The sequence below is a fragment of the Lemur catta genome, chromosome 15 (assembly GCF_020740605.2).
Source record: "Lemur catta isolate mLemCat1 chromosome 15, mLemCat1.pri, whole genome shotgun sequence".
NCBI lineage: Eukaryota > Metazoa > Chordata > Mammalia > Primates > Lemuridae > Lemur > Lemur catta.
The window spans coordinates 15,269,152-15,283,614 of NC_059142.1; the positions used below are offsets into that span (position 1 = coordinate 15,269,152).

The window sequence follows — 14,463 nt, forward strand, 5'->3', positions numbered from 1 at the left end:
AGTATAGTCAGATGTGATCAGTGATTGTAATCAGTCACTGCTGTGGGACTCTCAGAGAATTTGTTCTAAAGTGGTCCTGGTTAATTACTTTTTCTTTAATAAGTTCCTCTAGGATCTAAATTCCTCTGGGATGCGGAGCCTCCCTAGGCCCAGAGATGGGGAGAAGGGGAGGTGTGAGAAGGGCAGGTTCAGACACAAGTGATGACTACAGAGGCTATTACTTCACATGCCTATGATGAATAAAGGGGAGCAGGATCTCAGGTCTGGGCCTTGGAGTTACCTTCAGATCTACTAGGTAAGTTGGGCAGGAGGGTAAATGAGCTGGTGCCTTAGTGTCCCTACAACATGAAGGTCTGGATTTCCGCAATTGTATCATGTTTTGTAGGATAGTTTTTCAGGTATGATAACTTACCTTTTCTCTACATCTCCGCCTCTCAAGACTTTGCTACATTCCAGAAATATTTTGATTAACGTCCACCACTTAAACTCTTTACTAATGATAGTGTTCATTAATATTACTATGCCATGTACTCTCACAAGATTGTATCATTTCAACATAATGGCATCTCTGTGAGGTAGGCATTTGATACAGAGGTTCCTAATCCTTGGATATATATTTGAATTACTTAAGGAGCTTACTTAAGGCACCCTTTCAGAGATTCTGATTACATTTATCGGGGGAAGGTGCAATAATCTGTATTTTAAAATGACATCATATGTCCTTACTGCTCAAAGTGTGGTCCACAAAACAGCAGAATTGGCATCACCAAATATAAAATTTGAACTTTCAAAATGTAGACTATTAGGCCCCACACTGGACCTACTGAATCAAAATCAACATTTAATAGGGCCACCAGGTGGTTCGTATGTAAATTAAAATTTTAGAAGCAGTGACCTTTGTGAGTCTTGTGGTCAATCTGGTCTGAGAAACATGGATTTACCAGGTAAAGAAGATGAGAGTCATCATTAACAGAGCAGCTGAAACTTATATCCCTCATCAGTGGCAGCATCTTCAAGTGGTGTCTCTCTGGTTTGTGATTCCTAATAAGATTCTTGACACCATAAATGAGTCCCATGCATTTCCTAGGGAAACAAAATTCTGAGAAATCAAGCATACGAAACTTCACTTGATGCATTTTTGTACTGCAACACTTAGCACATGATGTCCAAATGCAAAAAACTATTAATGTAGCTAGATTAAACAGAATCATCGAGGTGAAAATTCCAGCAGTTGGTTTTAGTTATGTCTTTTAAGGAAGAAACTTCCCAAATGCCTTAACACACCTCTTCAGCTTTCTTAGCTCTGAGGCGCTCTGGGGTATGGATATCTGGAAAAGGACAAGAGTGTGGTCTCAAGGGTAGAAATTACTCCTTCCTTTTCTCCCCAAATTACTAAACCTCTCTATCAGTTGTATTTTTTTCATATCATTATTGCTGAATCATGTGGATTTCAACATAAGCAACAAGTTGACTGTATGAACATACATACTGGATTGTCTGTTTAGGATAAAGGGTAGTGTGGTTGGATGATCTAATATTTTCCATGAGTCTGAAGATACATCTAGGAATTTTGCAATAAAGTGTTAAAAGCTAGTACAAAATGGTTAAAGCAAGTGAGTTCTTATTCCAGGAGAATTTAGTTGGAATAGTTATTGTAACTTTAGTGGGAGTTGCTGCATTTAAAGTTTGAGGAATTTATGTCTCAGTCTGAAGGACAGCCAACAAAATATAAATGAAACTTTGGTCACAACCAGATACCATGCCAGGTGCTGGCCTTGCTGCAGTCACAAAGGCATAAGGGCCTTTCCTGTATGGAGTTTACAATCTGGTAGGAAAGTCAGCTTCACCTAGCAATCAAGGCTATTGAGTGCTATTGGATGAGGACAGAATGCTGTGGAAACTGTTTGAAGCATAGTATGCAGAAACAGGGAAGGTTTAGCAGAGCAAGTGCCATGTAATGTACCTGAAGGATATTTGGAGGTAAGCAAGGTGAAAAAGGGGAAGAGGGAAGAAGGTGTTAGGCAGGAGGATCATCAAGTGTTAGAGGCTGGAGGCAAGAAATTATGATGTCTAAGTCCAGCATTATGGGAGAGAGGGATGCAAGAGTCCTGTGGGCCAGATGAGGCTGTGGAAGTAGACCTGGGTCAGGTAATGAGACATCATTTGTGTCGTTGAAAGGAATTTTGCCTTTATCTTAAAAGCAATGAGAATCCATGAGGATTTAAGCAGGAAATGATCCTTGTTTTATCTTAGAATACCATAGTGTGAAGGGATTGAAGGAGAGTGAGATTGGAAGCAGGGAGATGAATTAAGAGGCTGTTCAATAGTTTGGACAAGATAGAATGTCAGTCTGGCCCAGACAGTGGCAGTTGAGATAAACAGTGGATGAATTAGAAAGAGAATGAAGTGGCAGAATCTGAGACTTATTAGACTAGATGTTGATGGTGAGAGAAATGACTAAATGAAAGAAAACTCTTAGGTTTCTGACTTGAGCCTGAATTCCTTTTACTGAGATATGAGAGACTGGAGGAGTGGGTTGGGAGAGAGGCAGGGAGAGGTCATGAATTTTATTTGGGATCTGTTGAGCTGAAGACAGTTGTGATAGATCCATGGGGAGATAATCAGGAAGCAGTTAGTAATACAGTGCTGAAGGTGATAGAGAGGTTTACCCACAAGATTTAGACTGTAATCAAGGCCATAGGCATAGATTAACTCTTTCAGGGCTGTATCTATAGAATTATAAGAGAATAGAGTTTAGAAAAAAGCCCCAGGAAACACTAATATACTAGATACTATTAGGGAAGAAACTTGATTACAGTTACTGAGAATGAATGGCTAGGGAAGTATTAGGAGAACCAGTGTGATCGCACAGAAGCTAATAGATGAAAGTGCTTTGGTAAGGAGGGGAGAATCAATATTGTTACATGTAATGAGAAGTGAAGAAAGTAAGTCTGAAAGTGGCTTGGAGTTAGTGATGTGGCATATTTCTTTTTTTTTTTTTTAATTTCAGCTTATCATCATGGGGGTACAAAAGTTCAGGCCACATACACTGCCCATGTCCTGCCCATCCCCCTGAGTCAGAACTTCCAGCGTGGCCATTCCCCAGACAGTACACATTGCACTCATCATGTAGTTAAACCCCCATCCCCCCGAGTCAGTTCTGACTCGTATATTTCTTTATTTTATTTTTTTAGGTTACATGGATCATTTTTGTAATGCTAGAGTTCTGGTTATAGGTGTACCCATCACCCAAATCATGTTCTTGTTACCCATTAGGTTGGTTTATTACCCTTCTCTCCTCCCCCTACCTCCTGACTGCTCTCCACTGAGTTTTACTTTTGTCTGTGCACTTGTGTGCTCATTGATTAATTCCAATTTAATAGTATGTGTGGTGTTTTTCCATTCTTGCGATACTTCACTTAGGAGAATGGTCTCCAATTCCACCTAGATTGTTGCAAAAGGTATTAATTCATCTTTTTTATGGCTGAGTAGTACTCCACGGTGTACACATACCACATTTTATTAATCAGGGAAATGCAAATTAAAATCACAATGAAATATCACCTTGCCCCAGTTAGAATGGCTTTTATTAAAAAGTCCAAGAACCATAGAAGCTGATGTGGATGCAGGGAGAAAGGGACGCTTATACAGTATTGGTGGGACTGCAGATTAGTGCAGCCTCTATGGAAAACAATATGGAGATTCCTCAAAGAACTAAAAGTAGACCTACCATTCAATCCAGTAATTCCACTACTGGATATCTACCCAAAGGAAAATAAGTCATTTTATCCCAAAGACACCTGCACTTGAATGTTTACTGCAGCATAATTCACAACTGCAAAGATGTGGAATCAACTCAAATGCTCATCAATTCATGAGTGGATTAATAAAATGTGGTATATGCATATTTCTGATTATAGAGATTGTTGTCATGGATAATGATGGTGAAATCATTTCGTGCAGAACAACTAACAGACCATGTATCACAGAAATGCATTTCCTTTTATTTAGGTTTAATGGACCCAGTTATTTTCTCTTAAAGACACTGAATACAGAGCATGACAGGAAGGAACCAAACTGTCATCTCAGAGTTCCTCCTCTTGGGCCTGCCTGTCCAGCCAGAACACCAAAACCTGTTCTATGCGTTGTTCCTGGCCATGTATCTTACGACCATCCTAGGGAACCTCCTCATCATAATCCTCATTCGACTGGACTGCCACCTTCACACACCCATGTATTTGTTTCTCAGCAACTTGTCCTTCTCTGATCTTTGTTTTTCCTCTGTCACAATGCCCAAATTGCTGCAGATCATGCAGAGACAAGACCCATCCATTCCCTACATGGGCTGCTTAGCCCAAATGTACTTTTTCCTGTTTTTTGCAGACCTAGAGAGCTTCCTCCTTGTGGCCATGGCCTATGACCGCTATGTGGCCATCTGTTTCCCCCTGCATTACACCACCATCATGAGTCCCAAGCTCTGTCTGGCCCTGGTGGTGCTGTCCTGGGTGCTGACCACATTCCATGCCATGTTGCACACCCTGCTCATGGCCAGACTGTGTTTCTGTGCAGACAACGTGATCCCTCACTTTTTCTGTGATATGTCTGCTCTGCTGAAGCTGGCCTGCTCTGACACTCGAGTTAATGAATTGGTGATATTCATCATGGGAGGCCTCATTCTTGTCATCCCATTCATACTCATCATCGTGTCCTATGCACGAATTGTCTCCTCCATCGTCAAGGTCCCATCTGCTAGGAGCATCCGTAAGGCCTTCTCCACCTGTGGCTCCCACCTCTCTGTGGTGTCACTGTTCTATGGGACAGTTATTGGTCTCTACTTATGCCCATCAGCTAATAATTCTACTCTGAAGGAGACTATCATGGCTATGATGTACACTGTGGTGACCCCCATGCTGAACCCCTTCATCTATAGCCTGAGGAACAGAGACATGAAGGGAGCCCTGGGAAGAGTCATCTGTAAAAGAAAAATTCTCTTCTCTCTGTGATGGTGACACTTGGGATTATTATGCAATTTTATCCAGTAAGTATATTGACATTGATATTCGAATATTATTCCAGACCTTTTTTCCTCCCATGGAGATTTGTGCTTAAATGAAATAATACAGAGTTGCTCAACAAATAAAACAGATGAAGTAAAGGTGTATAGTTGAACTATCAAGGGGTTCTCAGTAACTTAGTAGGAAGGTTTTCTTCTTTGTTAATCACAGGTGACCCTGATGAGGTATAATTTAAAATATTTTAATTGAAATTTATGTCAGGCTATTAAACTGATAATTTTTCATGTGTTATTTTTAAAAAGTATAATACTGCTTTAAATGATACTCATTCCTTCCATGTCAATACTGACTAAGACCAGAACATCTCAGTCTCCTGCTCCTCCTGCTGAACTTTTTGTTGTTGAATAAAAATTATTATGTCTTCCTAAGCACGTGTTCACCTCATTCTGTTTTTAAACCCTTTTTTCTTCCCTTAATTTTTATGTCTGCATTGTCTTTTTTTTAACCTGACCTAAACCTAAATGAACTTTATTTTCTTTGCTACAGTTTAGTTTGTCTTTATCTAGGAGCTAAGTCATACCCGAGACCCTAAAAGTTACTTCTTCAAGCATGGGAAAGGGAGCCAAAGTCTTCTTAAGAACCTCATTCATTCATTCAATTATGTTATTTTAATATTTTTTAAAAATTAAAGTAATTGTGCATATTTATTGGGTACAGTGTGACATTTCAATACATGTATACAGTGTGTGATGATCAAATCAGGAAAATTAGCATATCTATCACCTCACACCTTTATCATTTCCTAGTGTTCAGCACATTCAAAATCTCCTCTTCTAGTTATTTGAAAAAAATATAATAAATTATTGTTTAGTATAGTCACCCTACAGTGCCATAGAACATTAGAACTTATTCCTCCTGTCTTCCTATAAGTAGCCCTTCCAGAGAGGCTGGAGAGAAATCGGGAATGAATGGGCTGAAGGCTGGATAAATATCAAGAAGAGGAAATACTCTGGGTTAGAGCTGTACTGATGTACTAATAACATAAAGTCAGAAAGAGGCATCACTCTCAGGGACTACATTTATGAATATGTGTTTTCTGAGCTAGGAGCTTTAGGAGAGAAAAGTAAGACTTCAGAGAAGGCTACATTGGATACCCCACAATAAAAATTCTAAGGACCTGCTTGGAATATAAATGCTTACTCCTTCAAAGGTCTTATCATATGTGTGAGGGAGGTGACATCAAATAAGAGAGAAAGATATGGCAGGGAATGGAGACGGAACATTCCTTTGTTGACCTTAAGATATACTATGTATGCATTAATGTAGTTTTATTTAGTGAATTCTTTCCTTCTCTAGACCCTACCTGTCCCCTTAACATCCTATGGGATTCTTATATGGTAGTGAAGAGAAGGAACTTATTTTATGTGAACAGTAAAGTTAAATGATTCTTGGCACTGGACCCGTGGTTTAAAATACCCTTCCATGCTGATCTGGAGGGAATCTCACATCCCCAACAGAAGGAAACTTTGCAATGATATTCTTGGTTACTTAGGCTGTGATTAACCAAGTGGCCCTTCCCTGTAGGACATTGCTGCCCAGGAATACAGGACTGCCAAGGTCTCAACTCTGCCCAGAAAGTGGGCACAGCCGAAAACAAGGTAGCAACTTTCCCAGGAGGCTTGGTTGACAGAACCTAACTTTATATCTCCCTATATTATTTATTTTTTCTATAGAACTTATCACCATGTGGCATGCTATATGGGATGCTTATTTATTTATTTTGTGTACTTTTATAGCTTGTGATTTTCTTGACTGCAGAGACTTTTGTCTGTTTTGCTCACCAATGCCCTAGAAGACTGTCTAGATCATAAAAGTAATTTTAAGATTTGTTGAATGAATAAATAAATGAATTATATAGGATTTTCTTGTAGGACAAACACATAACAACACTCCTCAGGTATCAGGAGATAGAAGAAAAGGTTATAGAACAGTTTTCCTGGTTACTCTGGGAAATTTTCCTCAGTCCATAAAAGGCAGGAATGGAGGGACCCTGTCATCTCTCAGGTCAGTGACCGCCTCCCCACAAGTACCTGGTACAGAGCACCCTGAACATCAGTGTTTCTGAGGCTGTAGATAAGTGGGTTCAGCATGGGGTTAATAACAGTCATGAAAACCCCAACCCCTTTATCCTTATCTGAAGACTCCACTGAACCCAGCCTCATGTAGCTGAAGACACCTGTCCCATAGAAGATGCCCACGACGGTGAGGTGGGAGCCACATGTGGAGAAGGCTTTCTTCCTGCCTTCTGCAGAGCGGATTTGTAGCACAGCAATGACTACATGGGCATAGGACACAGTGATGAGGACCAAGGGGGACACAGCCATAAAGGCTGCTGCTACAAAGAGCAGCAGCTCATTGAGTTGGGTGCCAGAGCAGGAGAGCTGGAAGAGCTGTGGGAGGTCACAGTAGAAGTGATTGATCACATTGGGGCCACAGAAATTGAGAGTAGTTAAGGCAATAGTGTGGGTCAGTGCATTGGTGAAGGCACAAGTCCAGGACGCAGCCACCAACATCCTCTGGACCGTCTGGCTCATGCGGGTGCTATAGGTGAGGGGCCGGCTGATGGCCAGGAATCGGTCATAGGCCATAGCGGTCAACAGGAAGCAGTCCATCCCAGCCAGAAGGTGGAAGAAGAACAGTTGTGTAAGGCAGGCATTATAGGAAATTATAAGTCTGTGGGACAGAAGATGACCTAACATTACAGGAACAGTGACAGTGATACATCCAATATCCAGCACTGATAGGTTCCCCAGGAAGAAGTACATGGGGGTGTGGAGTTTGGGCTCCACCAGGATGGCAGCCAGGATGCTGAGGTTGCCCCCGACTGTGACCAGGTAGGCGAAGAGGAAGAGCACAAAGACCACAGACTGCATCTCTTCTGTTTCCACTAGGCCCAGTAGAGCGAACTCAGCAACAGCCGTTCTGTTGGTCCCAGCTTCTGGCTCCATAAGTTCCTGTAAGGAAATGTCCCAGCAGGGGAGGTATCGGTCCACTCATTCACTTACTCAACATAAACATTTTAAACCATTTGTGTTCAAAGCCCCATGGTGAGTTCCCAGTGTCTAGGTGAACATTTTCTGGGGACCCTGGCCATACCTCACACACTGACCTCCACCACCTCAATGCCTTAGCCCTGCTCTTGGGTGAGATGCCCAATGCCACCACCACCTTGTCCCTCCCATCCTCTGCTAGCTGAATGGGTCACAATACATGGGAAAATAAATTAAGATAAAAGATATAATGTACAATGTGAGTACCAGAGTGAATAAAGTATACTATATTCAGGGTTTTTGCTAAATGAATAGATTATAGTTGGTCTTACTGTGGGGAGCAGAGTGAGTAACTATGTGAGATGATGGATATGTTAATTTGTTTCACTACTATAACCATTTTACTATATATACGTATCTCATAGCATCATGTTGTATACCTTAAATATATATAATAAAATTTGTTAAAATAATAAAAGACTTCCCTTTTGAATATAGTGAGATTAAGATAGAATTTCCGCGTATTTCTCTGAGGGATCAACCTAAGCCAAAAGCAGATTACTTTTTTAAAATTTATTTTTAATTGAAAAGTAAGAATTATGCATATTTCTGGGCTACGATGTCATGTTTTGATCTATGTGTGCTTTGTAGAAGATTGAATCAAGCAAATTACCATATCTGTCACCTCACCAACTTATTTTTTTGTGGTGAGAATGTTAAAACTTTATTCTTTTATCCAAACTGAAGGACATTATGCTAAGTGAAATAAACCAGTCACAGAAAGACAAATATTGTGTGATCTTACTTGTATGTGGAATTTTAAAAAGTTGATCTCAGAGAATCAGACACCAATAAGCAGACTTCAAAACAGAAAAATTAATGATTTTTCCAGGGAAACTAGAAAGTACTTGAAACTGTGGCCTAGGTTTCAAGACTTCTAGAATTAGTAAAGATCAAGTGAAGGTTTGGCAAGAATCAGAGAGAAGATATCCATGATTATGGATGTCAGAAAGATCATCCAAGTACATTTCTCCAAGGTGAGGGACCATACTCTGAAGTATAATTTCAAAATCCCTTGTTCAATAAATTGCTAGTGTTATTATTGTTACTTAAGCCCTTTCACAGGACTTCAAATAACAGTTTAATTTAAAATTATTTATTCTGTTTACATTGTCAGCTACTCCTCTCTAAAATCAAAGTTGTAAGTATGGCCTGTGGGCTGGTTGCTGTTAGGTGCAGTTAGGATTCTGCATTGCACAGTAACTGACTGGTCTTCCACTTGTCCTTGCCTTGGGCTTTGTAGATGGATTAATGGCTCTAAGGGTATGTCTCAAATGAAGATATGTACTTGTAAAGCAGATTGAATTAAGATTTTATGTCAAGCTCTGGATCAAAAAATATCAATGTTTCTATTGCCCATGGAATAAGCAGGTCTGGAGATTCAATAAGAGCAATATTACTTCCTTGCATAGAATAGATGAGAATCAGAGGATGGGAAGCATTTGGCATCTGGTAACTCTAACAGAATGGGAAGGGTGATGGTTGCCTGAGCCAGGGGCAGTGAAATTTAAGGACAGGAATGGTTAAGGATATCCCAGAAATCAGAGATGCTATAGTAGTAGTAGGACTGATATGACTGTCTGGGGATATGGTCACCAAAATCTTTTTTAAAATCCCTTGTTCATAAAAATGGGAATTGAGTGCACATGTTGGTGGCATAGTCTTCTCTGTCTCAATTTGAATCTGAGAAGCAGAGGAGACAGTACTGAATGAGAAGCCCTACCCAGGCAAGCTGATTATGTAGTGTTTAGTTGAGACTGTAAAAACAAGAAGCTTGCATCATCAGCATTGACTATAGAGAAGTCAAGGCAAAAGGTACTCAAAAACAACCACGAATTAAGACATGCACCTTTGCCCAACAAAAACCTCTCTCACACACAAAGAAAACTGGTTCGGAAAGCTTTAAATTCACTGGGCTTCAAAAAGGGATCAGCACAAGATCTAGTCAAAGACACTAAAGAAAAAAAAAAGGAGGGAGAAGGAGAGAAACCAGGAAAAACAAATGCTTGATTCCAAATACTCAGAAGAAAAATGTTGCCAGGGAGCAGCTAAATGATGTGAGAAACAATAAACAGGCATGAACTTAAAACATGTAATAAAGCATTCACCTCTATATAACAAGAACACAAGGCAGGGATACAAGACCTCAGGGAAGAGTTTCAAAATATCAGATGGAGATGAAATGTGAGATAACAGAGTTCAGGCAAAAAGGGGAAGGGAAACAAACAATTAAGACAAAAGAAAACTTTCCAGATATAACTGAAAACTGGTTTCTACAGATCAAAAAGACACAACATATGCTGGGAGACACAAAACCAGAGGTCCCATGCAGAGATAGTGCTAATAAAGTTATTGGAATTAAAAAGTAATGAACTTTTAGGTACATTGACAGAAAAGATCAAGTTACCTACAATGGAAAAGAAGAATCTAAAATTTCTCCATAGAAACATTCAAAGCTAGAAGAAAATAGAGCAATGCTTATGCAGTCTTCAGGGGAAGAAAGTGTGACCCAAGAATTTTATAGCAAGATGAATTGTCACTCAAGTATATAAGCAACAGCTTAATATTTTTGGACATCAAGAATGTTTTTTCCTATGAGCCCAATAGAATAAACTTCTATATGACAAACTTTAGCCAACAAAGAGAAAAAAGAAAAATACAAAACAAAAGAACTGGTGATATGCACAGAATATTTTTAACTGTAGGACATATATGGGGATTGTGGTTTCAGAATAGAATATAAATGTTAGGAACCATGACAATACAGAAATGATATGGTAATAAAGAGTGAAGAGAAGGAAGAACAAGTAGAGATAGAATAGGCATGTTGATTTCCTTAGTTATAGCTGCAAGTCAAAAGATATGTTTGTGTTAACAAAAAAGATTGAAATTAACAGGATTAACCAACTCACAAACTTAAAAGAAACTTAAGGAAATCCAAAGGGAGTACTTAGTAATAAATTAGAAAAATAAATGAAATAATCTAAATTGAGAACCAGTTCTTTGGGGTAAAATGAATTTGAGACACCTTTAACTAAGTGACCTAATCATGGATAAAAAATGAGAAAGAATAAATATTCAAAATAATAAGTGACAAGGAGAAAACCATAGCCCCACAGAAAATCTAAAAATTGTGGTAGCAAGTAGAATGGCAGTTACCAGAGACTGGAAAGAGCAGGGAGAGGGGACAATGAAGAGGAGAAGTTGGTTAATGGGTACAAAAATACAGTTAAATAAAAGGAATAGGTTCTATATTCGATAGTATGATAGGAGACTATAGTTAACAGTAATTTATTGTATATTTCATAATAGCTAGAAGAAAAGAATTGGAATGTTCCCAACAAAAAGACAACATAAATGTTTGAGGTGATGGATATCCCAATACCCTGATTTGATCATTACACATTGTATACATATCTCAAAATATCAAAAGTACCCCCAAAATATGTACAACTACTATATATCAATAAAAAATTTGAAATTGTATTTTTCCAAACTCTAAGTGATGAAATAGATTTCTATGAAGATATAATTTATTAAAATTATCCTAGAACAGTTAGAAATCTAAACTGACTACCATAGAAAAAGTGGAGAAAGAGCTATCCTCCAATTGCCACTAATAAAAGGCACCATGGCTAGAAAATGTCACAGGGATGTTTGTGACGGTAATCAAACTATTCAAGAATATAAAAGAAGAAAGCTTTCTACACATCTGATAAAGGGCTGATAACAAGAATCTGTATAGAACTTAAGAAAATCAACAAGAAAAAAAAATCAAACAACCTCATCAATAAATGGGCAAAGGACATGAACAGAAACTTCTCAAAAGAAGACAGAATAATGGCCAGAAAACATATTAAAAAAGTGCTTAACATCTCTAATCATTAGGGAAATGCAAATCAAAACTATAATGAGATATCACCTAACTCCAATGAGAATGGCCTCTATCAAAATGTCCCAAAATAACAAATGTTGGCGTGGATGTGGAGAGATTGGAACACTCTTACACTGCTGGTGGGACTGCAAATTAGTGCAACCCCTGTGGAAAGTAATTTGGAGATACCTCAAAGAGCTAAAAACTGAAATACCATTTGATCCAGCAATCCCACTACTAGGTATCTATCCAAAGGAAAAAAAGACATTCTGTAATAAAGACATCTGCACTCCAATGTTTATAGCAGCACAATTTACAATTGCAAAGATGTGGAAACAACCAAAATGCCCATCAATACATAAGTGGATTAATAAAATATGGTATACGTTTACCAAGGAATACTACTCAACTACCAAAAGCAATGGTGATCTAGCACCTCTTACATCATCCTGGATAGAGATTGAGCTCATCCTTCGAAGTGAGGCATCACAAGGAGGGAAAAACATGCACCACATGTAGTCGCCATCAAACTGGTACTAATTGATCAACACTAAGGTGCTCATGTGGTAGTAATACTCACTGGATGGCGGTCAGGTAGGGGGGTTGGCAGGTAGAACAGGTGGGGTGAGTAAACGCACAGCCAGTGGAGACAGGGTGCACTGTATGGGGGAAGGACACGCTCGTGGCTTGAGCGAGGCAAATGCATTTCATGTAACCAAAATGTTTGTACTCCCATAATATCCTGAATTAAAAAAAAAAGAAAGCCTACAAATTCTTTTTACGAAGTGTGCAGGACAATCTCAAAAGGAAAGAAAAATACAGCTTATCACTTCAAATGCTGATATAAAATCAAAATTAAAATATTAACAAACTTATTTCAGCAATATATTCCCAAAATAATTCACCATAAATATTTGAGATTGGGTCCAGGAATGTAAGGTTAGTTCAAAATTAGGATATTTATTAATATGTTTTATGATGTTAATAGATGTAAAGAGAGGTTATGTGATTCTTTCCAGGGATGCTAAAAGGTCACTTGATTATATTAAATATTTGTTTTCATTTTTGAAACCTTACAGTAATAAAATAGTAGTGATTATTTAGATACCACATGTATTCAAATAAAACTAACTCAACCCCAAAGCCAGCATCATGCTTAATGAGAAAATATTAAAAGCAATCTCGGCTGGGCACGGTGGCTTACACCTGTAATCCTAGCACTCTGGAAGGCCGAGGCAGGTGGATCGTTTGAGCTCAGGAGTTCGAGACCAGCCTGAGCAAGGGCGAGATCCCATCTCTACTAAAAATAGAAAGAAATTATATGCACAACTAAAAATATATACAGAAAAAATTAGCCGGGCATGGTGGTACATGCCTGTAGTCCCAGCTACTCGGGAGGCTGAGGCAGGAGGATTGCTTGAGCCCAGAAGTTTGAGGTTGCTGTGAGCTAGGCTGACGCGATGGCACTCTAGCCCGGGCAACAGAGTGAGACTCTGTCTCAAAAAAAAAAATAAATAAATAAATAAAAGCAATCTCATTAAGGTCAAGAATGAGACAAGTATATTCACTATCAATTATCATTTAACATTATTCAGGAAACTCTAGTCAATGCAGAAAACTGAATTATAAGATCATATATTTTGGATAGAAGTGAAAGACATTATATTAAATGAAATAACCCAGGCACAGAAAGACAAATATTGCATGTTTTCACTCATATGTTGGAGCTAAAAAAAAAAAAAAATTGATCTCATGGAGACAGAGAGTGGAATGATGGTTTCCAGAGGCTGGGAAGGGTGGGGTTGGGGGAGAGTAAAGTGGAGATGGCCAGTGGGTACAAAAGTGCAGTTGGAATGAATAAGATCTAGTATTCAGTAGCACAGAGGGCAATTATAGTTAGCAATAATTTATTGTATATTTTAAAATAACCAAACGAGTGGAATTGGAATGTTCCTAACACAAAGAAATGACAAATGCTTGCGGTGATAGATACCCTTATTTGATGATTACATATTGTATGCCTGTATCAAAATATCACATGTACCCCAGAAATATGTACTATTATGAATCCATAATACTTAAAAATAAAAAAAAATTCAAAAGAATTATATGTTAGAAAGCAGTAAAAAACAGGTATTTGGAAATACTAAAATAATTTACATAGCAAATAACCTGGAAAACTCTTATGAAAGTACAGGAAAATCTCAAGATAAAAAGGGGGGAGGGATGGGTGTATACCTACATAATGAGTGCAATGCGCACTGTGTGGGGAATGGACACACTTGAAGCTCTGACTCAGGGTGGTGGTGGGGTTTGGGCAATATATATAACCTGAACTTTTGTACCCCCATAATAAGCTGAAATAAAATAAACAAAAACAAAAACAAAAAAAGTAGATATAAAAATAATGAATATATAATAATATACAGTTTTCTTATACATTACTGTCATAAACTAGAAAAAT

General features: G+C 38.5%; 2 protein-coding genes across 2 annotated transcripts; one reads left to right on the forward strand and one right to left on the reverse strand.

Moving 5' to 3' along the window:
- Positions 1-4,055: 4,055 nt before the first annotated feature.
- Positions 4,056-5,003, forward strand: LOC123620653 (olfactory receptor 1E2-like). The gene has a single exon (XM_045526092.1). The coding sequence runs from the start codon at positions 4,059-4,061 to the stop codon at positions 5,001-5,003; it is 945 nt and encodes a 314-aa protein (XP_045382048.1). The 5' UTR covers positions 4,056-4,058.
- Positions 5,004-7,075: 2,072 nt separating this feature from the next.
- LOC123620654 (olfactory receptor 3A2) lies at positions 7,076-8,035 on the reverse strand. The gene has a single exon (XM_045526093.1). It carries the CDS (start codon positions 8,021-8,023, stop codon positions 7,076-7,078), a length of 948 nt encoding a protein of 315 aa, XP_045382049.1. The 5' UTR covers positions 8,024-8,035.
- Between the last annotated feature and the right edge of the window lie 6,428 nt (positions 8,036-14,463).

What these genes read in the sequence shown, in the direction of transcription:
- LOC123620653 (XM_045526092.1), top strand. Translation starts at nt 4,059, where the DNA reads ATGACAGGAAGGAACCAAACTGTCATCTCAGAGTTCCTCCTCTTGGGC.
- LOC123620654 (XM_045526093.1), bottom strand. Translation starts at nt 8,023, where the DNA reads ATGGAGCCAGAAGCTGGGACCAACAGAACGGCTGTTGCTGAGTTCGCT.